General features: G+C 45.0%; 2 protein-coding genes across 2 annotated transcripts in view; both read left to right on the plus strand.

Moving 5' to 3' along the window:
* The window catches only part of LOC143767259 (uncharacterized), a 220,866-nt gene that overhangs the window by 57,242 nt on the left and 138,121 nt on the right, over positions 1–25,503 (plus strand). The gene's annotated exons all lie outside the window — the stretch shown is intronic.
* LOC143767253 (uncharacterized) overlaps positions 17,130–25,503 on the plus strand; it is a 31,786-nt gene continuing 23,412 nt past the window's right edge. Inside the window, exons 1-5 of the mRNA XM_077255457.1 lie at positions 17,130–17,276; positions 17,399–17,575; positions 17,657–17,780; positions 17,863–17,960; positions 24,502–24,592. Coding sequence (XP_077111572.1) covers positions 17,199–17,276; positions 17,399–17,575; positions 17,657–17,780; positions 17,863–17,960; positions 24,502–24,592 — 568 coding nt within the window. The 5' untranslated portion in view covers positions 17,130–17,198. The remainder of the gene's footprint in view (positions 17,277–17,398; positions 17,576–17,656; positions 17,781–17,862; positions 17,961–24,501; positions 24,593–25,503) is intronic.

The raw sequence follows: 25,503 nt of genomic DNA on the forward strand, positions 1-25,503 counted from the left end.
GGGGTTCATGATGATGCACCTCCGATTTCTATCGCTTCATCTACTCCTTCGGAGATCCCTGCGTTTTTGTCGGATTATAGGGATGTTTTTGAGGAGCCTAAGCTCAATTCGCTCCCTCCCCATAGAGAGTGTGACTGTGCTATAGAATTGATTCCTGGCAGTAAGTTCCCTAAGGGTCGTTTATTTAATCTGTCACTGCCAGAGCATACTGCTATGCGGAATTATATTAAGGAGTCCTTGGAAAAGGGACATATTCGTCCATCTTCGTCCCCTCTGGGAGCAGGTTTTTTTTTCGTGGCAAAAAAAGATGGTTCCCTGAGGCCTTGTATAGATTATCGCCTTCTGAATAAGATTACAGTCAAATACCAGTATCCATTGCCATTATTTACTGATTTGTTTGCTCGCATTAAGGGGGCTAGGTGGTTCACTAAAATAGATCTTCGTGGTGCGTATAACCTGGTGCGGATAAAACAGGGTGATGAGTGGAAAACCGCATTTAATACGCCTGAGGGCCATTTTGAGTATTTGGTAATGCCTTTTGGACTTTCTAATGCTCCTTCAGTCTTTCAGTCCTTTATGCACAATATTTTCCGTGAATATCTGGATAAGTTTATGATTGTGTATTTGGATGATATTTTGGTGTTTTCTGATGACTGGGAGTCTCATGTTTTACAGGTCAGGAAGGTGTTTCAGGTTTTGAGGGCCAATTCTCTGTTTGTGAAGGGCTCAAAGTGTCTCTTCGGAGTCCAGAAGATTTCTTTTTTGGGGTACATTTTTTCTCCTTCTACTATTGAGATGGATCCCGTTAAGGTTCAGGCTATTTGTGACTGGACACAACCTACATCTGTTAAGAGCCTTCAGAAGTTCTTGGGGTTTGCTAATTTTTATCGTCGGTTCATTGCTAATTTTTCCAGTATTGTTAAACCTTTGACTGATTTGACTAAAAAGGGTGCTGATGTTGCTGATTGGTCTCCTGCGGCCGTGGAGGCCTTTCGGGAACTTAAGCGCCGGTTTTCTTCTGCTCCTGTGTTGTGTCAACCAGATGTTTCACTTCCTTTTCAGGTGGAGGTTGATGCTTCCGAGATTGGAGCGGGGGCGGTTTTGTCACAGAGAAGTTCTAATGGCTCGGTGATGAAGCCATGTGCTTTCTTCTGTAGAAAATACTCGCCCGCCGAGCGCAATTATGATGTGGGTAATCGGGAGCTTTTGGCCATGAAGTGGGCATTTGAGGAGTGGCGTCATTGGCTTGAGGGTGCTAAACATCGCGTGGTGGTCTTGACTGATCACAAGAATCTCATTTACCTTGAGTCTGCCAGGCGTTTGAATCCTAGACAGGCTCGTTGGTCGTTATTTTTTTCTCGTTTCAATTTCGTGGTTTCTTACCTGCCAGGTTCAAAGAATGTGAAGGCAGATGCTCTTTCCAGGAGCTTTGTGCCTGACTCTCCTGGAGATACTGGGCCTGCTGGTATCCTTAGGGATGGGGTAATATTGTCCGCCGTATCCCCAGACTTGCGACGCGCATTGCAGGAGTTTCAGGTGGATAAACCGGATCGATGTCCACCAGAAAGACTGTTTGTTCCGGATGATTGGACCAGTAGAGTCATCTCCAAGGTCCATTCTTCTGTGTTGGCTGGTCATCCTGGAATATTTGGTACAAGAGACTTGGTGGCCAGGTCTTTTTGGTGGCCTTCCTTGTCTAGGGATGTGCGTACCTTTGTGCAGTCTTGTGAAGTGTGTGCTCGAGCTAAGCCTTGCTGTTCACGGGCTAGTGGGTTGTTGTTATCCTTGCCCATCCCGAAGAGGCCTTGGACGCACATTTCCATGGATTTTATTTCTGATCTCCCGGTTTCACAGAAAATGTCCGTTATCTGGGTTGTGTGTGACCGCTTTTCTAAGATGGTTCATTTGGTGCCCTTGCCTAAGTTGCCCTCCTCCTCTGAGTTGGTTCCTTTGTTTTTTCAGAACGTGGTTCGTTTGCATGGGATTCCGGAGAATATCGTTTCTGACAGGGGATCCCAGTTTGTGTCTAGATTTTGGCAGACGTTTTGTGCCAAGATGGGCATTGATTTGTCTTTCTCGTCTGCATTCCATCCTCAGACGAATGGCCAGACGGAGCGAACTAATCAGACCTTGGAAACTTATTTGAGGTGTTTTGTTTCTGCTGATCAGGATGACTGGGTTGCTTTTTTGCCACTGGCCGAATTTGCTCTTAATAATCGGGCTAGTTCGGCCACGTTGGTCTCTCCTTTTTTTTGTAATTCGGGGTTTCATCCTCGTTTTTCCTCTGGTCACGTGGAGTCTTCGGATTGTCCTGGAGTGGACGTGGTGGTGGACAGGCTACATCACATTTGGAATCAGGTGGTGGACAATTTGAAGTTATCTCAGGAGAAGACTCAGCAGTTTGCTAATCGCCGTCGCCGCGTGGGTCACCGACTTCTTGTTGGGGACTTGGTGTGGTTGTCTTCTCGTTTTGTCCCTATGAAGGTCTCTTCTCCTAAGTTCAAGCCTCGGTTCATCGGTCCTTATAGGATCTCGGAGATTCTTAACCCTGTATCTTTCCGTTTGGATCTCCCAGCATCGTTCGCTATTCATAATGTGTTCCATCGGTCGTTGTTGCGGAGGTATGAGGTGCCTGTTGTTCCTTCGGTCGAGCCTCCTGCTCCGGTGCTGGTGGAGGGAGAATTGGAGTATGTTGTTGAAAAGATCTTGGATTCTCGTGTTTCCAGACGCAAACTCCAGTATTTGGTTAAGTGGAAGGGTTATGGTCAGGAGGACAATTCCTGGGTGGTCGCCTCCGATGTTCATGCGACTGATTTGGTCCGCGCCTTCCATAGAGCTCACCCTGATCGCCCTGGGGGTTCTCGTGAGGGTTCGGTGACCCCTCCTCAAGGGGGGGGTACTGTTGTGGATTCTGTTTGCGGGCTCCCTCTGGTGGTTACTGCTGGTACTGGGTGACTTTGGTGGGTTGCGGCCTTTGGTTTCCATCTGTCCATCAGAGGCTGGGTGTTTCCTATTTTACCTGGCCTTTCTGTCATTTCCCTTGCCGGCTATCAATGTGTTCAGATGTGCTCTGTTTGGTTCCTGCCTACCTGCTCCCAGATCTTTCAGGATAAGCTAAGTGCTGATTTTCAGTTGTTTGGTTTTTTGTCCAGCTTGCTTGGAATGTCTCTTTGTTAGCTGGTTGCTCTAGTGGACTGAGGTTCTCCCCATGTGCCATGAGTTGGCACATGGGTTCTTGTAATCTCAGGATGGTTTTTTTGATTAGGGTTTTTTGCTGACCGCTCAGTCCCCTTTTGTGTCATTCTGCTTTCTAGTTTTCAGCGGGCCTCTATTTGCTAAAGCTATATACATCATCTCTATGTGTGTGCCTTCCTCTCATTTCACCGTCAATACATGTGGGGGGCAACTATATCTTTGGGGTTAATTCCTCTGGAGGCAAGTGAGGTCTTTGTTTTCTCTGCAGTACTAGTTAGCTCTTAGGCTGGTGCGTGGCGTCTAGAACCAACGTAGGCACGCTCCCTGGCTATCTCTAGTTGCGTTTGTCAGGCGTAGGGCAGCGGTCAGCCCAGGTTCCATCACCCTAGAGCTCGTCCGATATTTATTATACTTTGCTTATCCTGTGCTATCCCTAGCCATTGGGGATTCATGACAGTCGGTACATCGGGCCGACGCATTGCGACCGCCCCGTACCGACGCAAGTGTGAAAGAAGCCTAAGGCTACTTTCACACTAGCGTCGTACTCGGCCCATCGCAGTGTGTCGGGCCGACGTACCGACGCTAGCGTTGTAAGCGCCGCACAACGGGTGCAGCGGATGCTGTTTTTTCAACGCATCCGCTGCCCCATTGTGAGGTGCGGGGAGGCGGGGGCGGAGTTCCGGCCACGCATGCGCGGTCGGAAATGGCGGACACGTCGCACAAAAAAGTTACATGTAGTTTTTTTTGTGTCGACGGTCCGCCGAAGCACGACGCATCCGTCGCACGACGGATGCGACATGTGGCAATCCGTCGCAATGCGTCGCTAATGCAAGCCAATGGAGAAAAAACGCATCCTGCAAGCACTTTTGCAGGATGCGTTTTTTCTCCAACGACGCATTGCGACGGAAGCCAAAAAACGCTAGTGTGAAAGTAGCCTAACCCTAAAACTAGCCCTAACCCTAAACCTAGCCCTAACCCTAAATTTAGCCCCAACCCTAACCCTAACTCTAACCCTAACCCTAACTCTAACCCTAACCCTAACTCTAACCCTAACCCTAACTCTAACCCTAACCCTAATTTTAGCCCCAACTTGTCTTCTCCTGCCGGCCGGCAGATGGCAGCAGATGGCGGGCGCACTGCGCATGCGCCCGCCATGATGAAAAAGCCGGCTGGCAGGAGAAGACAGAAGAGGACCCAGGGACACCGGGTGAGTATGTTAGGGTCCCCGAATCCCCCTATTTCTCTGTCCTCTGATGTGCGATCACATCAGAGGACAGAGAAATAACTGATCGCTTTTTTTTTTTTTTGCGGTCGCCGGTAAACTGTTAATTACCGGCGATCGCAAAGCAGGGGTCGGTGCAAACCGACCCCGATCATGTTCTTTTGGGTCTCGGCTACCCCCGGCAGCCGAGACCCCAAAGATCTTCCGGGTGCCGGGCGGCGGGCGCACTGCGCGTGCACCCGCCATTTTTTCCCGGAAAAAAGATGGCGGCGCCCAGGGGGAGACACGAGGAGCACCGGGGGAGGTAGGTAAGTATTGGGGGGCTATTGGGGGCCATCGGGGACCACATTTCTCTGTCCTCCGATGTGCGATCACATCGGAGGACAGAGAAATTAAACGGCAAATCGCTTTTTTTTTTTTTTTTTGTTGCGACCGCCGGTAAACGGTTAATTACCGGCGATCGCAACTCGGGGGTCGGTAAAAACCCCCCGAATCATGTTCTCTGGGGTCTCGGCTACCCTCGGCAACCGAGACCCCAGAGAAAATCCGACTCTGGGGGGCGCTATTCACTTTTTCCACAGCGCCGTTAATTAACGGCGCTGTGGATTAAGTACCCTTAGCGGCCGCTGTTAAAAGGCGTATCGGCGGTCGTTAAGGGGTTAAACATGAAAAGTTAAAAACCAAATGAAAAAAACCAAAATAAATCAAAAAAATGCAAGTTCCGTAAAAGGAGGGACTGCACAGCCATGGGAAAGCCACCAATAGCCTACAGCGCTGTGGTATGCTGTGCACACCAATTATCTACGACACTGTGAAATATCGTGTGCACAGTTGTGAAAAGGAGCTAAATAACAGATTGATTCCAACTCAAATACTAAGTCCATGCACCTTATTTAGGCTTATACCACGTAGTATATATCAGCCACGCAGTATATAACACACCCCACGTAGTATATAGCAGTGTGGGCACCATATCTCTGTTAAAAAAAATAATTAAAATAAAAAATAGTTATATACTCACCTGCCGGCGTCCAGCGAAGCTGTCCCGATGCGCGCGCTGCTGCCGCCAGCTTCCGTTCCCAGCGATGCATTGCGAAATTACCCAGATGACTTAGCGGTCTCGCGAGACCGCTAAGTCTTCGGGGTAATTTCGCAATTCATCTCTGGGAACGGAAGCTGGTGGCAGCCGCACGCGCATCGGGACAGCTTCGCTGGACGCCGGCGGGTGAGTATATAACTATTTTTTATTTTAATTATTTTTTTAACAGAGATATGCATACTTTTTACTATTGATGCTGCATAGGCAGCATCAATAGTAAAAAGTTGGTCACACAGGGTTAATAGCAGCATTAACGGAGTGCGTTACCCGCTGCATAACGCGGTCCATTAACGCTGCCATTAACCCTGTGTGAGCGCTGACTGGAGGGGAGTATGGAGCTGGCGCTGGGAACTGACTGTACGGAAGTAGGGAGGGACTAATTCTCGGCCGGACTGTGCCCATCACTTACTGGTCGCGGCCGCCAGGCGGCGACCAATCAGCGACGGGGGATTTCAGTTACAGACATACAGACAGAAAGAAGTACCCCTTAGACAATTATATATATAGATAGAGAGGTAGCAGAATAGCCGATAATTCAATTGTCGGGCTCTGTAAAATGATTGCAGAAGCCGACAGGATATGAGACATGGTTTACATACAGTAAACCATTGCATATCTGTTAGATTTTATATGTCCCTCACTATTAATGTTAGTAATGTATGTGTGTGTAAAATTTTGGAGCTGTAGGTGTAAAATTAAAGGATTAATTCACGGAAAAAAACTGGCTTGGGCTCCCTCGCAATTTTCTCCGCCAGAGAAAGAAAGCCAGTGACTGAGGGCAGATATTAATAGCCTAGAGAGGGTTCATCTCAAGGGGTTAAATAGTTTACTACCGGGAGCGAAGCTTATGCTAATGCTACCGCCCCGACTGTCAACTACTGTGTAATGAATGAAAAGCTGCCTGATCGGACATGAACTCATTAGCGTGGTTACGTTTCTGAACATTTTCCCACGCTTTTTAAATTCACCGCAGGTGAATAGAATAGAATATTGTTTGAAAAAAAAAAAAGAATACATTCATATTATCATGTTACAGTGAATGCGCCGCCATCGGCGCCTACCTGACAAGTATTTTTTTTTTTCTTTCAAACAATATTTTATGCAGTATGTAACATAGGGGGCAGGTCACTGAGGGATCAGTGACCTGTCATAAGCCTATGCAAATGAATATGTAAGCAGAGCACCACATAATGCCCCGCTCGCTGGCCACCCCAAAGCACGAGAATCTCATTAACTGAAAATAAATATTAAACAACAGCCACAAGACGCATTTCATCAACCAAGGTATCATTTTAATCAGTATAACGGTGCCAACCTGATACTGTCTGTAGGTTACTGAGCATGATCCTGCTGGCAGGTTTCCTTTAAAGGGAACCTATCACCCCGTTTTTTAAAGATTAGATAAAAATAGTGTGAAATAGGGGCAGAGCTGGGCTTTACATTAGTGCCTTTTTGGTGCCTTTACACCCCAGTTAGGCTGCCGAAATACCTTTGTGAAGTGGCCGTTTTGTCCTGTCACTCAAGTTGGTCAGGTCGGATGGGCGTGGTCACAGCGCTGTTTCTCCCCCAGATCAGGCTCATCATTACGTTGGTGGCGTAGTGGTGTGCGCATGTCCAAAGAGAAGATCCACTGCCCAGGAGATTCAAAACAGCGCGGTCTACGCTATTCGCCGTTTACCGGTGGGCGCGGCCATCTTTCCTGTGGCCGCGGGTGCGCAGATGGAGCGCTCTGCTGCCCGGGGCTTCAGGAAAATGGCCGCGGGATTCCGCGCGTGCGCAGATGGAGATCGCGGCGGCCATTTTCCTGAAGCCCCGGGCAGCAGAGCACTCCATCTGCGCACGCGCAGCCACAGGAAAGATGGCCACGCCCACCGGTAAACGGCGAATAGCGAAGACCGCGCTGTTTTGAATGTCCTGGGCAGTGGATCTTCTCTTTGGACATGCGCACACCACTACGCCACCAACGTAATGATGAGCAGGATTCTGGGGGAGAAACAGCGCTGTGACCACGCCCATCCGACCTGACCAACTTGAGTGACAGGACAAAACGGCCACTTCACAAAGGTATTTCGGCAGCCTTACGGGGGTGTAAAGGCACCAAAAAGGCACTAATGTAAAGCCCAGCTCTGCCCCTATTTCACACTATTTTTATCTAATTTTTAAAAAACGGGGTGATAGGTTCCCTTTAAGCATCATTTTTGTTTTGAGCACCACAAAAGTTCAACTGTTTTCATCTCTGAACCAATTTGGCCATAGAACAGTGTTATCTGATAATCCTAAAAGTTCACATATTTTTGTCTCTCACAGACATGTTATGACTTCCACCTCTGACACCTCACACACCACTTAACTTTGTAAATTCAGAGTGTAGTCTAGTGGGAGCATATAGTTACTACCCCAAATGAATGACATTCTAGACATCCTGTGACTGTAACATCTCTAAAGCAAGATTGATATCATATGTGTAATATATTATATACAATATTTGAAGGGGCAAGGTGCGGTCTGCATGGGTAATGAAAACCCACTCATGGGTGGACCCAGGTAGAAGGAGAATAATGTTCCACACCAGTAGCTTACCACCAATGACTCCGACTCCCTCATACATGTCTTATGTTTAAGTTTAAGTGATAAATTTACTGTAGTAAAATGGTAACATCAGGCTATTAATCATTATTATGATTCAATAATCAAGCCATTTAGATAGAACATAAAATATATTTATTGGAATGCAACTTTAGAACAAAAAACTTTTGCATATTTACAATTTATTAAACACTATGCAGGTAAGGCTACTTTCACACTAGCGTTAACTGCAATACGTCGCAAATGCGTCGTTTTGCCGAAAATACGCATCCAGCAAAAGTTCTTGCTGGATACGTTTTTTCGTCATAGACTAACATTAGCGACGCATTTGCGACGCATTGCCAAACGTTGCGTCCGTTTTGCAACGTTTGGGCGTGTGGTAGCGAACCGTCGGGAGAAAAAAACGTTACATGTAACGTTTTTTGCTCCCGACGGTCCGCTTTTTCCGACCGCGCATGCGCGGCCGGAACTCCGCCCCCACCTCCCCGCACTTCCCCGCACCTCACAATGGGGCAGCGGATGTGTGGGAAAAATGCATCCGCTGCCCCCGTTGTGCGGCGGAGACCACGCTAGCGTCGGGAACGTCGGCCCGACGCACAGCGACGGGTTGTTCCCGACGCTAGTGTGAAAGTAGCCTAAGTGGAAAAAAAACAGTTTTCAACAAAACGTACTGGATAACATTTGTGCAGTCTATGTATTTGTTCTGAGAAATAGTATTGCCTCCATCAGATCCTCCTTCATAGATGACCTCAAATCTGACCTACCGTATATACTCGAGTATAAGCCAACACAAGTATAAGCCGAGGGACCTACTTTTGCCACGGAAAACTGGATAAGCTTATTGACTCGATTATAAGCCGGGTATGCATTGTCCCCCTCATCTCTGTCCTGCTATGCGTGGCTCGCCCTGTCCTGGTATGTGTGGCTCCCACTGTCCTGTCCTGGTATGTAGCTCCCCCTGTCCTGTCCTGTATGTATGGCCCCCCGGTCCCGTATTGCTCGGCTCCCCCCCGCTTCCGCATTGTTCGGCTCCCCCGGTCCTGCATTGCTCGGCTCCCCCAGTCCCGCATTGCTCGGCTCCCCCGGTCCCACATTGCTCGGCTCCCCCGCTCCCGCATTGCTCGGCTCCCCCGCTCCTGTATGGCTGTGCTCCCCCGCTCCCGCATGGCTGTGCTCCCCCGCTCCCGCATGGCTTGCCTCCCCCGCTCCCGCATGGCATGACTCCCCCGCTCCCACATGGCTTGGCTCCCCCGGTCCCCCATGGCTCGGCTCCCCCTTCCCCTAGTTGTATGCATGGCTCATATTGCCCCCTCTCCCCATCATACTCACCCTCCTCGTGCCTGCATCTCCGTTGCCCCCACGCCAGCGGCTCTCCTCTCCTGTCCTCTTCTCAGCGGTCACGTGGTACCACTCATTAAGGTAAAGAATATGCGCTCCACGCCTATGGGAGTGGAGACGCGTCCATATTCATTACCTTAATGAGCGGTAACGTGACTGCTCAGCACAGGAAAGGAGAGCTGCCAGCGCCATGACAATGGAGATGCAGGGACGGAGATGCAGCACAGAAGGTTAGTATGATGTCTTCTGATAGCCGGCGGATGCAGCTGTCACTGGGCCACAGCCACCAGCTCCTGCCACTGCTACGCCGCTCCCCCTCCCCTGCCAGCGTTCTGGACAATTGACTCATGTATAAGCCGAGGGGGCATTTTCAGCACAAAAAATTGTGCTGAAAATCTCGGCTTATACACGACTATATACGGTAATTATTTAAAGGCTAGAAAACAACCTCTCTACACTAACTTGGGTTGGTGTCAAAGCAGTAACTACATGGGTAACATCTCTAACAATTTCAGGGTATAAAGGAATTGCCTCATGTACAGTAAGTTTGGATGAACCATTGAACTCTTCTACTTCTTTGAGAACAAGTGAAAAATTTAGCTGAAATATGGTCACTCTGTTTTCTATGGGAGTGGAATCTTTTTCCCTGTGGCAACGCTTTGCCTGCTCCATGTCGGCAAAATACTTTTTGAAATTAAACTCCTCATCTAATGAGGATGAAGAAACGGCTCTTGGCCATCCTGTAGCCCACTCATCCTAACTGCTAACTCAATCAGAGCTTCTTTTCCTTTAGTAAGCTGTTGATCATCCAGCAATATACGATGACTCGGGTCCACATAAACAGCTGCCAGAAGAATTTTATTTTCTAATAGCAGTGTCTCTCTCCATTTCATTAAATCAGCAATGCCATCTGCAATTAAACTTCCTCTTTGGGACAGGCAAAACAACAAGTTCTTCCACTCTCTTTATAAAAATGTCAGGAGTTAAATCCTCAGCTTGTAACATTTTAGTCATTGTAAATGGGTGATGAAACAATTCCTTCAATTCAGCCACCTGTGCCCATTGATCTTCATGTAGTGTTATCTGAGGGTTGGCCATATCTACAAGGAAGGGTTTCAACTCAAGCAATCACTCAATCATTAAATAGGTGCTGTCCCACTGAATGGCTTGATCCACAATAGCCCCTTTTCCAGCACGTCTCTTCAAGATGGAATCAATTTTAGGGGTTCTGGCAGCAATAGCCAATTTCCTCACTTTGCTAATCAGAGTTCCAGTATGTCTCTCTTGCAGACTATCTCTTATTGCCAGCTGCAGCATGTGCACAACACAGCGCATGTGATGAATAGGAAAGAGGTGTGAAGCAGCTTCAAGAAGATCATCTAATTGTAAAGAATCATTTTGCTGTTCTTCTGTAGTAATATCTGTTTGTTCCTCGTTTATGGGAACAGGACTGTGGCCTTCCATCTCCAACATACCGAATGTGAAATGTTCTTCTAGCTGCTGTTCACCTTCATTATTCCCATTCATCATTTTAATTGTACTTGTCATGTTTGAAGCATTATCAGTTACAATAGCAAGAACCTGTTCTTTTTTTAGTTCATAATCTTGCAGAACTTTTTCCACTCAGGTCTGGAGAAACTGGCTGCTGTGATGAGCTTTAGTATCGGAGTCGGTCCACTTTATACCGACTCCACCAAAATGGGGTCCGACTCCTCGACTCCGACTCCTCAGCCCTGATTCTGTGTTCAATCGGTATCCTGAGTGGGGGGCGAGTGTGAGATTGAGCTGTAGAGTGGCATAGACCCTTTATACAGTGGCATGGAAAATGTAGACTCCTCTGGTGAAAATGGCTGTTTTTGTGAACAGTTAAGCAAATTAAAGATGCAATGGTCTCTAAAAGAGCTAAAGTTGAAGAGGGCACATTTTCTTTGTATTTTGGGCAAAAAAATGTCATTTTTAACATTTTAAAAATTACATAAAGGAAAATGGGCCAAAGCAATAATTTGGGCACCATGCATGGTTAGTATCTAGTAGCATCCCTTTTGCAAGTATCACAGCTTGTAAATGCCTTTTGCAGCCAGCTAAGAGTCTTTAAGTCCTTGTTTGCGGGATTTTAATCCATTCTTCCTTTGAAAATTCTTCCAGTTCTGTGAGATTTCAGGGTCGCCTTGCATGCACTGATATTTTGAGATCTAGCCACAGATTTTCAATGATGTTCAGACTAGAAGACTGAGGGCCATTGTAAAACCTTCAGCTTACACCTTTTGAGGTAGTCCGTTGTGGATTTTGACAAGTGTTTAGGATCATTATACATTTGTTGAAGCCAACCTGTATTCAACTTCAGCTTTTTTACAGATGGTGTTATGTTTGCATTACGAATTTGTTGAAATTGCATTGAATCCATTCTTCCCTCTACCCTTGAAATGTTCCCCATGCTATTGGTTGCAACACAACTCCAAAGCATGATTGAACCACCCCGATCCTTAACACCTTCCTGACATCAGACACGGGGGGAGCGCGGCCGATCGCGGCCGGGTGTCAGCTGCATATCGCAGCTGACATCCGGCACTGTGTGCCAGGAGCGGTCACGGACCGCCCCCGGCACATTAACCCCCGGCACACCGCGATCAAACATGATCGCGGTGTGACGGCGGTATAGGGAAGCATCGCGCAGGGAGGGGGCTCCCTGCGGGCTTCCCTGAGACCCCCGGAGCAACGCGATGTGATCGCGTTGCTCCGAGGGTCTCCTACCTCCCTCCTCGCCGCAGGTCCCGGATCCAAGATGGCCGCGGCATCCGGGTCCTGCAGGGAGGGAGGTGGCTTACCGAGTGCCTGCTCAGAGCAGACACTTGGTAAGCCTGCAGCCCTGCACAGCAGATCGTCGATCTGACAGAGTGCTGTGCACACTGTCAGATCAATGATCTGTAATGTCCCCCCCTGGGACAAAGTAAAAAAGTTAAAAAAAAAATTCCCCACATGTGTGTAAAAAAAAAAAAAAAAAAATATCCTAAATAAAGAAAAAATAAATAAATATTTTTCCCGTAAATACATTTCTTTAGCTAAATAAAATAAAAAAAACAATAAAAGTACACATATTTAGTATCGCCGCGTCCGTAACGACCCAACCTATAATACTGCCCCACTAGTTAACCCCTTCAGTAAACACCGTAAGAAAAAAAAAAAAAAAACGAGGCAAAAAACCGCTTTATTATCATACCGCCGAACAAAAAGTGGAATAACACGCGATCAAAAAGACGCATATAAATAACCATGGTACCGCTGAAAACGTCATCTTGTCCCGCAAAAAACGAGCCGCCATACAGCATCATCAGCAAAAAAATAAAAAAGTTAAAGTCCTGAGAATAAAGCGATACCAAAATAATTATTTTTTTCTATAAAATAGTTTTTATCGTATAAAAGCGCCAAAACATAAAAAAAATGATATAAATGAGATATCGCTGTAATCGTACTGACTTGACGAATAAAGCTGCTTTATCAATTTTACCAAACGCGGAACGGTATAAACGCCTCCCCCAAAAGAAATTCATGAATAGCTGGTTTTTGATCACTCTGCCTCACAAAAATCGGAATAAAAAGCGATCAAAAAATGCCACGTGTCCAAAAATGTTACCAATAAAAACGTCAACTCGTCCCGCAAAAAACAAGATCTCACATGACTCTGTGGACTCAAATATGGAAAAATTACAGCTCTCAAAATGTGGTAACGCAAAAAATATTTTTTGCAATGAAAAGCGTCTTTCAGTGTGTGACGGGTGCCAATCATAAAAATCCGCTATAAAAGTAAATCAAACCCCCCTTCATCACCCCCTTAGTTTGGGAAAAATTAAAAAATTAAAAAATGTATTTATTTCCATTTTCCCATTAGGGTTAGGGTTAGGGTTAGGGCTAGAGTTAGGACTAGAGTTAGGGCTAGGGTTAGGGCAAGGGTTAGGACTAGGGTTAGGGTTAGGGTTAGGGCTAGGTTTAGGGCTAGGGTTGGGGCTAGGGTTGGGGCTAGGGTTAGGGCTAGGGCTAGAGTTGGGGCTAGGGTTAGGGCTAGGGTTAGGGCTAGGGTTGGGGCTAGGGTTAGGGTTAGGGCTAGAGTTGGGGCTAGGGTTAGGGCTAGGGTTAGGGTTAGGGCTAGTGTTACGGCTAGTGTTAGGGCTAGTGATAGGGCTAGGGTTATTGCTAGGGTTAGGGCTAGGGTTAGGGTTGGGGCTAGGGTTGGGGCTACAGTTAGGGTTGGGGCTAAAGATAGGGTTAGGGTTTGGATTACATTTACGGTTGGGAATAGGGTTGGGTGTGTCTGGGTTAGAGGAGTGGTTAGGGTTACTGTTGGGATTAGGGTAAGGGGTGTGTTTGGATTAGGGTTTCAGTTATAATTGGGGGGTTTCCACTGTTTAGGCACATCAGGGGCTCTCCAAACGGGACATGGCATCCGATCTGAATTCCAGCCAATTCTGCGTTGAAAAAGGAAAACAGTGCTCCTTCCCTTCAGAGCTCTCCCGTGTGCCCAAACAGGGGTTTACCCCAACATATGGGGTATCAGCGTACTCAGGACAAATTGGACATCATCTTTTGGGGTCCAATTTCTCCTGCTACCCTTGGGAAAATACAAAACTGGGGGCCAAAAAATAAGTTTTGTAGGAAAAAAAAGATTTTTTATTTTCACGGCTCTGTGTTATAAACTGTAGTGAAACACTTGGGGGTTCAATGTTCTCACAACACATCTAGATAAGTTCCATGGGGGGTCTAGTTTCCAATATGGGGTCACTTGTGGGGGGTTTGTACTGTTTGGGTACATCAGGGGCTCTGCAAATGCAATGTGACGCCTGCAGACCAATCCATTTAAGTCTGCATTCCAAATGGCGCTCCTTCCCTTCCGAGCTCTGTCATGCGCCCAAACAGTGGTTCCCCCCCACATATGGGGTATCAACGTACTCAGGACAAATTGGACAACAATGTTTGGGGTCCAATTTATCCTGATACCCTTGTGAAAATACAAAACTGGGGGCTAAAAAGTCATTTTTGTGAAAAAAAAAAGAATTTTTATTTCCACGACTCTGCGTTATAAACTGTAGTGAAACACTTGGGGGTTCAAAGCTCTCAAAACACATCTAGATAAGTTCCTTAGGGGGTCTACTTTCCAAAATGGTGTCACTTGTGGGGGTTTTTAATGTTTAGGCACATCAGGGGCTCTCCAAACGCAACATGGCATCCCATCTTAATTCCAGTCAATTTTGCATTGAAAAGTAAAATAGCGCTCCTTCCCTTCCGAGCTCTGCTATGCGCCCAAACAGTAATTTACCCCCACATATGGGGTATCGTCGTACTCAGGACAAATTGCACAACAACTTTTGTGCTCTAATTTCTTCTCTTACCCTTGGGGAAATAAAAAAATGGGGGCGAAAAGATCATTTTTGTGACAAAATATGATTTTTTATTTTTACGGCTCTGCATTATAAACTTCTGTGAAGCATTTGTTGGGTCAAAGTGCTCAACACACATCTAGATAAGTTCCTTAAGGGGTCTACTTTCCAAAATGGTGTCACTTGTGGGGGGTTTCAATGTTTAGGCACATCAGGGGCTCTCCAAACGCAACATGGCGTCCCATCTCAATTCCAGTCAATTTTGCATTGAAAAGTCAAATGGCGCTCCTTCCCTTCCGAGCTCTGCCCTGCGCCCAAACAATGGTTTACACCCACATATGGAGTATCAGCGTACTCAAGACAAATTGCACAACAATTTTTGGGGTCCAATTTCTTCTCTTACCCTTGGGAAAATAAAAAATTGGGGGCGAAAAGATCATTTTTGTGAAAAAATATGATTTTTTATTTTTACGGCTCTGCATTATAAACTTCTGTGAAGCACTTGTTGGGTCAAAGTGCTCACCACACATCTAGATAAGATCCTTAGGGGGTCTACTTTCCAAAATGGTGTCACTTGTGGGGGATTTCAATGTTTAGGCACATCAGGGGCTCTCCAAATGCAACATGGCGTCCCATCTCAATTCCAGTCAATTTTGCATTGAAAAGTCAAATGGCGCTCCTTTCCTTCCGAGCTCTGCCATGCGCCCAAACAGTGGTTTACCCCCACATATGGGGTATCAGCGTACTCAGGACAAATTGTACAACAAATTTTGGGGTCTATTTTCTCCTGTTACCCTTGGTAAAATAAAACAAATTGGAGCTGAAATAAATTTTGTGTGAAAAAAAGTTAAATGTTCATTTTTATTTAAACATTCCAAAAATTCCTGTGAAACACCTAAAGGGTTAATAAACTTCTTGAAAGTGGTTTTGAGTACCTTGAGGGGTGCAGTTTTTAGAATGGTGTCACACTTGGGTATTTTCTATCATATAGACCCCTCAAAATGACTTCAAATGAGATGTGGTCCCTAAAAAAAAATGGTGTTGTAAAAATGAGAAATTGCTGGTCAACTTTTGACCCTTATAACTCCGTCACAAAAAAAAATTTTGGTTCCAAAATTGTGCTGATGTAAAGTAGACATGTGGGAAATGTTACTTCTTAAGTATTTTGTGTGACATATGTCTGTGATTTAAGGGCATAAAAATTCAAAGTTGGAAAATTGCGAAATTTTCAAAATTTTCACCAAATATTCGTTTTTTTCACAAATAAACGCAAGTTATATCGAAGAAATTTTACCACTATCATGAAGTACAATATGTCACGAGAAAACAATGTCAGAATCGCCAAGATCCGTTGAAGCGTTCCAGAGTTATAACCTCATAAAGGGACAGTGGTCAGAATTGTAAAAATTGGCCCGGTCATTAACGTGCAAACCACCCTTGGGGGTGAAGGGGTTAATGGATGGCGAGATGTTCTTTTCTGAAATTCTGTGCCCTTTTTTCTCCACAAATACCTTTGATCATTGTGGCCAAAAAGTTCTATTTTAACTCATCGGTCCACAAGACTTATTTCCAAAATGCATCCTGCAAATGCAGGTTTGTTTAGATGTTCTTTTTCATACTTCTGAAGCTGAATTTTATGGTAAGGAAGCAGGGGTAAAGGGAGAGGAGGAGAAGAGCCTGAAACAAAACCCTAAGAAATTAACTGGAATATAAGTTGCTATACATGCAACGTGTACATGTTCACACTGGCCACTAAGCAAATAAAATGAGAAATACTGTACAGTAAATAAATAGTAATAGTGCATAAAAATAACGTAGTGTACTTGGTTAACATAATTGTGATCAAAAACAGTTAAAGCCATCCCACCACGTCACAGTGACCTTATTCAGGATAGTACTAACCTCTAGTATTAAAACCTTACCATATGTCAAATGATGTAAATGTTCATTAGGACATTATGGATGTTAATACTATAGGTTAGGACTGTTCTAAATATTGTCACTATGACGTGGTGTGATGGCTTTTGTTTTTTTGTTCAAAATTATGTTCAAGTATCCTATGTTATTTTCATGCACTATTGCTATTTACTTATTTACTGCAGAGTATTAGCTCATTTTGTTTTTATCTTGGGTTTTGTTTTTATAAATGATGGCCTGACCTACCAAGGGCAGGATGGTGCACATGGCCGTCCTGATGAACGCCCTGACCGTCCTGATATGACCAGATTTAGTGATCATTTGAAGCCTGTAACAGCTCCGGAGATTTCTTGCATGGAACCTTTATGATTTTATATCAGTTCATCTTATCCCCATTCAGTTTCATACAACATTGGATCCTCTCAGTGAGGATTTTCGATATAGGAGAATATTTCTGATTGACCCATCAAGGATGAATACGGACAAGGACAAGATGGTGAAGAGGATATTACACCTCACCCTAGAGATCCTCTTCCAGCTTACTGGAGAGGTGAGAGATTCTGATGACATCACATTGCAACATTTGTTTTAAATGGGAATGACAAATTAGACACTGGAGGTGAAGACTCAGTACACGTCTGTAGTGAGATTTATTAATGTGTTCATAAACAGGATTACACAGTCATGATGAAGACCTCTAGTGAGCTCTGTCATGACGCTTTGTCTGAGGGAAGGAGAAAAACTCTGAGCTCAATCATGACACCTCCTCATCTCCTGATTCATGAAAGCATCAATGAGCAGAACATCCTAGAACTCACCTACAAGATGATTGAGCTGCTGACTGGAGAGGTGACACTGCTGGGAATGCTGGGACATTATACAGTAACACTATGAAGGGATCGGGGATGACGATATCATTGTATGTTTCAGGTTCCTATAAGGTGTCAGGATGTCACCATCTATTTCTCCATGGAGGAGTGGGAGTATTTTGAAGGACACAAAGATCTGTACAAAGATGTCATGATGGAGGTTCCCCAGCCCCTCACATCACCAGGTATTAGACAGGACTAAATACATATGGCCTATAATTATCTGTATGTAAAGAATTAATTCAGTCCTGTATGTGTTTCTTCCAGTTCTGTCCAATAAGAGGACAACACCAGAGAGATGTCACTTTCCTCTTCTTCCACAGGATTGTAAACAAGAAGATTCCGATGTTCCTCAGGATCATCAGGTAAATGAAGAGAAGGTGTCATGAGATCTTCCCTTTCATGTGTAGAAAAATGTGAAGGTCTTGTTTTATCCACCAGTATTAAACATAAAGGAGTTATTCCCATCTGGAGTCTGTCTGTTGGAGGTGTGAATTGTGTCCATGTAGTGAGTGTACATGATACAATGTACAAGGTGCCCTGAAGGTATCTATATTGAGGAAACCATGCAAAAACTACAAACAAGGATGAATCTACACAGACACACAATCCAGAATGAACTGTGCAAGTGGGAAAACATTTCTCTGGACCTTGACACTGTATGACAGACTTAAAAGTCTTGATACTAAATGGTCGTTTTAAGGAAAATGGAGAGAAGAATTAAAACTGATAAGGATTCAATTCTTTGACAATAGGACTCAATTGTAACACCTGAATTTACATCTACAAGGACATAATTCACACCTCGACCAGATGGACTCTAGATCAGGGGTGTCAAACTGCATTCCTCAAGGGCTGCAAACAGGTCATGATTTCAGGATTTCCTTGTATTGCACAGGTGATCATTTAATCACCTGCACAGAATGATTCCAGCACCTTGTGCAATGAGAAGGAAATCTTGAAAACACGCATGGTTTGAGGCCCTCGAGGAATGCAGTTTGACAACCCTGCTCTAGATAACTAAGGGAACATTCCCACCACCTCTCCATTTCTTCATTTGCAGTAAAACACCTATTTTGATATCCTTGGCTTATCTTTAGGAGGCATCACCCATTTCACCTCATGAACTTGTTGTGCTCTTGTCTTATTGTAAACATTGTCCGAAGAAGGAGCCTTTGTGCTCTGAAAGTTTGCAAATATATTTTTTATGGTTAGCCAATAAAGGTATCACTCCGAGAATACTTGTCATTTTGGGGCATACAATTATTTACATCAATTTTTGGTCTCTCGTAATTTTTGAAGATTGTGCTGCTGCACAATTGAGCACCACCACGTCTGGCATTCTCTTGTAACCAACATTGCGTACTGCAGTGGTATATACTTGCAACAATGCCAGTTTGCTGATATTTTAACCCCTTCATGACCCAGCCTATTTTGGCCTTAATGACCTTGCCGTTTTTTGCAATTCTGACCAGTGTCCCTTTATGAGGTAATAACTCAGGAACGCTTCAACGGATCCTAGCGATTCTGAGATTGTTTTTTCGTGACATATTGGGCTTCATGTTAGTGGTAAATTTAGGTCGATAATTTCTGAGTTTATTTGTGAAAAAAACGGAAATTTGGCGAAAATTTTGAAAATTTCGCAATTTTCACATTTTGAATTTTTATTCTGTTAAACCAGAGAGTTATGTGACACAAAATAGTTAATAAATAACGTTTCCCACATGTCTACTTTACATCAGCACAATTTTGGAAACAATTTTTTTTTTTGCTAGGAAGTTATAAGGGTTAAAATTTGACCAGTGATTTCTCATTTTTACAACAAAATTTACAAAACCATTTTTTTTAGGGACCACCTCACATTTGAAGTCATTTTGAGGGTTCTATATGGCTGAAAATACCCAAAAGTGACACCATTCTAAAAACTGCACCCCTCAAGGTGCTCAAAACCACATTCAAGAAGTTTATTAACCCTTCAGGTGTTTCACAGCAGCAGAAGCAACATGGAAGTAAAAAATGAACATTTAACTTTTTAGTCACAAAAATGATCTTTTAGCAACAATTTTTTTATTTTCCCAAGGGTAAAAGGAGAAACTGGACCAGGGACGTTGTTGTCCAATTTGTCCTGAGTACGCTGATACCTCATATGTGGGGGTAAACCACTGTTTGGGCGCACGGCAGGGCTCGGAAGGGAAGGAGCGCCATTTGACTTTTTGAATGAAAAATTGGCTCCAATCTTTAGCGGACACCATGTCGCGTTTGGAGAGCCCCCGTGTGCCTAAACATTGGAGCTCCCCCACAAGTGACCACATTTTGGAAACTAGACCCCCCAAGGAACTTATCTAGAAGCATAGTGAGCACTTTAAACCCCCAGGTGCTTCACAAATTGATCCGTAAAAATGAAAAAGTACTTTTTTTTCACAAAAACATTATTTTAGCCTCAATTTTTTCATTTTCACATGGGCAATAGGATAAAATGGATCCTAAATTTTGTTGGGCAATTTCTCCTGAGTATGCCGATACCTCATATGTGGGGGTAAACCACTGTTTGGGTGCACGGCAAGGCTCGGAAGGGGAGGCGTGCCATTTGACTTTTTGAATGGAAAATTAGCTCCAATCGTTAGCGGACACCATGTCGCGTTTGGAGAGCCCCTGTGTGCCTAAACATTGGAGCTCCCCTACAAGTGACCCCATTTTGGAAACTAGACCCCCCAAGGAACTTATCTAGATGCATAGTGAGCACTTATAACCCCCAGGTGCTTCACAGAAGTTTATAACGCAGAGCCGTGAAAATAAAAAAATAATTTTTCTTTCCTCAAAAATGATTTTTAGCCCAGAATTTTTTATTTTCCCAAGGGTAATAGGAGAAATTGGACCCCAAATGTGGTTGTCCAGTTTGTCCTGAGTACGATGATACCCCATATGTGGGGGTAAACCACTGTTTGGGCGCACGGCAGGGCTTGAAAGGGAAGGCACGCCATTTGGCTTTTTGAATGGAAAATTAGCTCCAATCATTAGCGGACACCATGTCGCGTTTGGAGAGCCCCTGTGTGCCTAAACATTGGAGCTCGCGCACAAGTGACCCCATTTTGGAAACTAGACCTCCCAAGGAACTAATCTAGATGTGTGGTGAGCACTTTGAACCCCCAAGTGCTTCACAGAAGTTTATAACGCAGAGCCATGAAAATAAAAAATAATTTTTCTTTTCTCAAAAATGATTTTTTAGCCCACAATTTTTTATTTTCCCAAGGGTAACAGGAGAAATTGGACCCCAAAAGTTGTTGTCCAGTTTCTCCTGAGTACGCTGATACCCCATATGTGGGGGTAAACCACTGTTTTGGCACACGTCGGGGTTCGGAAGGGAAGTAGTGACATTTTGAAATGCAGACTTTGATGGAATGCTCTGCGGGCGTCAGGTTGCGTTTGCAGAGCCCCTGATGTGCCTAAACAGTAGGAACTCCCCACAATTGACTCCATTTTGGAAACTAGACCCCCAAGGGAACTTATCTAGATGTGTAGTGAGCACTTTGAACCCCCAAGTGCTTCACAGAAGTTTATAACGCAGAGTCGTGAAAATAAAAAATGTGTTTCCTTTCCTCAAAAATATTTTTTTAGCCCAGAATTTTTTTATTTTTTCAAGAGTAACAGGAGAAATTGGACCCCAAAAGTTGTTGTCCAGTTTCTCCTGAGTACGCTGATACCCCATATGTGGGGGTAAACCACTGTTTTGGCACACGTCGGGGTTCGGAAGGGAAGTAGTGACGTTTTGAAATGCAGACTTTGATGGAATGCTCTGCGGGCATCAGGTTGCGTTTGCAGAGCCCCTGATGTGCCTAAACAGTAGGAACTCCCCACAAGTGACTCCATTTTGGAAACTAGACCCCCAAGGGAACTTATCTAGATGTGTGGTGAGCACTTTGAACCCCCAAATGCTTCACAGAAGTTTATAACGCAGAGCCGTGAAAATAATAAATGTGTTTCCTTTCCTCAAAAATATTTTTTTAGCCCAGAATTTTTTATTTTTGCAAGAGTAACAGGAGAAATTGGACCCCAAAAGTTGTTGTCCAGTTTCTCCTGAGTACGCTGATACCCCATATGTGGGGGTAAACCACTGTTTGGGCACATGCCGGGGCTCGGAAGGGAAGTAGTGACGTTTTGGAATGCAGACTTTGATGGAATGGTCTGCGGGCATCATGTTACGTTTGCAGAGCCCCTGATATGCCTAAACAGTAGAAACTCCCCACAATTGACCCCATTTTGGAAACTAGACCCCCCATGGAACTTATCTAGATGTGTGGTGAGCACGTTCAACCCCCAAATGCTTCACAGAAGTTTACAACGCAGAGCTGTGAAAATAAAAAATCATTTTTCTTTCCTCAAAAAAGATGTTTTAGCAAGCAATTTTTTATTTTCACAAGGGTAACAGGAGAATTTGGACCCCAATATTTGTTGCCCAGTTTGTTGTGAGTACGCTGATACCCCATATGTGGGGGTAAACCACTGTTTGGGCACAAGTCAGGGCTCGGAAGGGAAGTAGTGACATTTGAAATGCAGACTTTGATGGAATGGTCTGCGGGCGTCACATTGCATTTGCAGAGCCCCTGATGTGCCTAAACAGTAGAAACACCCCAAAAGTGACCCCATTTTGGAAACTAGACCCCCGAAGGAACTTATCTAGATGTGTGGTGAGCACTTTCAACCCCCAAGTGCTTCACAGAAGTTTATAACGCAGAGCCGTGAAAATAAAAAATAATTGTTCTTTCCTCAAAAATTATGTTTTAGCAAGTAATTTTTTATTTTTGCAAGGGTAACAGGAGAAATTGGACCCCAACAGTTGTTGCCCAGTTTGTCCTGAGTACGCTGGTACCCCAAATGTGGGGGTAAACCACTGTTTGGGCGCACGTCGGGGCTTGGAAGGGCGGGAGCACCATTTGACTTTTTGAACGCAAGATTGGCTGGAATCAATGGTGGCGCCATGTTGCGTTTGGAGACCCCTGATGTGCCCAAACAGTGGAATCCCCTCAATTCTAACTTCAACACTAACCCCAACACACCCCTAATCCTAATCCCAACTGTAGCCATAACCCTAATCACAACCCTAACCCCAACACACCCCTAACCACAACCCTAACCGCAACACACCCGTAACCCTAATTCCAACCCTAATCCTAACCCTAATCCCAACCGTAACCCTAATCCCAACCCTAACCACAACTGTAACCCCAACACACCCCTAACCCTATCCGTAACCCTAACCACAAGCCTAATCTTAACCCTATTTCAAACCCTAGCCCTAATTCCAACCCTAACTCTAATTCCAACCCTAACCCTAAGGCTATGTGCCCACGTTGCGGATTCGTGTGAGATTTTTCCGCACGATTTTTGAAAAATCTGCAGGTAAAAGGCACTGCGTTTTACCTGCGGATTTACAGCAGATTTCCAGTGTTTTTTTGTGCGGATTTCACCTGCGGATTCCTATTGAGGAACAGGTGTAAAACGCTGCGGAATCCGCACAAAGAATTGACATGCTGCGGAAAATACAACGCAGCGTTTCTGCACGGAATTTTCCGCACCATGGGCACAGCGGATTTGGTTTTCCTTAGGTGTACATGGTACTGTAAACCTGATGGAAAACTGCTTCGAATTCGCAGCGGCCAATCCGCTGCAGATCCGCTGCCAATCCGCTGCGGATCCGCGGCCAATCCGCTGCGGATCCGCTGCCAATCCGCTGCGGATCCGCGGCCAATCCGCTGCGGATCCGCTGCCAATCCGCTGCGGATCCGCGGCCAATCCGCGGCGGATCCGCGGCCGATCCGCTCTGTGTGCACATGCCATAACCCTACCCCTAACCCTACCCGTAACCCTAACCCTACCCCTAACCCTACCCCTAGTTCTAACCCTAGTTCTAACCCTAACCCTAGTGGAAAAAGAAAAAAAAATATTTTCTTTATTTTATTAGGTTCCCTACCTATGGGGGTGATAAAGGGGGGGGGTTTATTTATTATTTTTTTATTTTGATCGCTGTGATAGAACCTACCACAGCGATCAAAATGTACTTGAAATGAATCTGCCGGCTGGCAGATTCGGCGGGCGCACTGCGCATGCGCCCGCCATTTTCCAAGATGGCGGCGCCCATGGAGAAGACGGCCGGACACCGGGAGGGACATGGAAGCTAGGTAAGTATGGGGGGGTGGGATCGGAACACGGGGGGGGGATCGGAGGACCGGGGGAGCGGACAAGAGGACCGGGGGAGCGGACAGGAGGGAGGAGGGGAGCGGACAGGAGATCGGGGCAGAAAGGACGACTGGGGGGGGCGATCGGTGGGGTGGGGGGGGGCAGATCGGGGTCTCCAGCCATGGCAGATGCTATTGCAGCATCGGCCATGGCTGGATTGTAATATTTCACCATTTTCATAGGTGAAATATTACAAATCGCTCTGATTGGCTGTTTCACTTTCAACAGCCAATCAGAGCGATCGTAGCCACGGGGGGGTGAAGCCACCCCCCCTGGGCTGAAGTACAACTCCCCCTCTCCCTGCAGATCGGGTAAAATAGGAGTTAACCCTTTCACCCGATCTGCAGGGATGCGATCTTTCCATGACGCCACATAGGCGTCATAGGTCGGATTGGCACGGGTTTTCATGACGCCTACGTGGCGTCATGGGTCGGGAAGGGGTTAAAAATGATGTAAAGCTGGTCATACAGTAGATACTAGATGTCTGGATCTTCTAACAATTTTATTGTTATGGAAACTGCTGAATAGAATTATGAGCCGTTTTATATAGGAGACCTGCTATAGTGTCAGTCTTTTGGTTTTTATGTTAATTTATGATCTTTTATGTTCTTCTAAGTCATTCCACATGACTTCTTCTCCATCTGTCTGTGACTTTTACAATCTTTGTTTCAGGGTAAGGATCTGACCCATATTAATACTACAGAGACATATGTGAGGGGTGATGAGTGGTGTAAAGAGGAGATTTCTACAGACTACTATCCAGGTTAGTAGTGACCACTAAATGCACAGAAGTCACAGATACTACTCGTTCATTGACTTGTAGAATTTCTTTCTAGAATGTTTTTAGGGTTTGTTATAGAAGGCTTTTCTTGTGGATTTTACACTTAAAGATTGTGTTTAAAAAGAAAAAACACATTTTGTCACTATTTTTGTACCATAATAGCTTTTAAGTTGTTGCAGAGTTTCATACTTGTGGATCGTGGACCCACTGCTCCACACGCCGGGTTTACCTTTGAGGGGCGTGGTTATGTGGCTACCTGATTTTCACTAGAGCTCCTGGGTATAACCTGGAAAGATCCATGAGTGTTACCCCCTTCCCAAGCTATAAACATCTGCCCCCAGCTGTCCGCTTTACTTCTGCAGGTTAATAAAATGTCGGGGAATCTCACGCCATTTTTTATCAGAAAATAATCTAGTATGTAAAAAGTACATGTATAGTAAGCTACACTAGCACTGTACTAGTTATACAGCTCTGGCAAAAATTAAGAGACCACTGCAAAATTTCCAGTTTACCAATCAAAACTCGGTCTAACCTAACAGAACGGCCGAAATGAAGCGATCCAAAACAGCAATAAAATGCATTAAAGCTTTAATGTAAACAACTTTTATCACATGCATAAATGCCCAAGCACCCTAACAAAGTGGGAAGGTGAATAATGTATATCACACCTAGTAGTTAGTAATGCAAAGTAGTTATATGAAACCAACAGATAAGGGTAATATCTACCTGCAACACAGCGTCCCACCTCACCCCAACACGCGTTTCGCAACCAGCTTCTTCCGGGGGTTGGTTTCATATACATCTGTATTATATGCATGCGGCAGCAGCTAGGGATGTACTGGACAGGTATAAGAGATGGATATTAACTACTTTGCATTACTGACTACTAAGTG

The sequence above is a fragment of the Ranitomeya variabilis genome, chromosome 4 (assembly GCF_051348905.1).
Source record: "Ranitomeya variabilis isolate aRanVar5 chromosome 4, aRanVar5.hap1, whole genome shotgun sequence".
NCBI lineage: Eukaryota > Metazoa > Chordata > Amphibia > Anura > Dendrobatidae > Ranitomeya > Ranitomeya variabilis.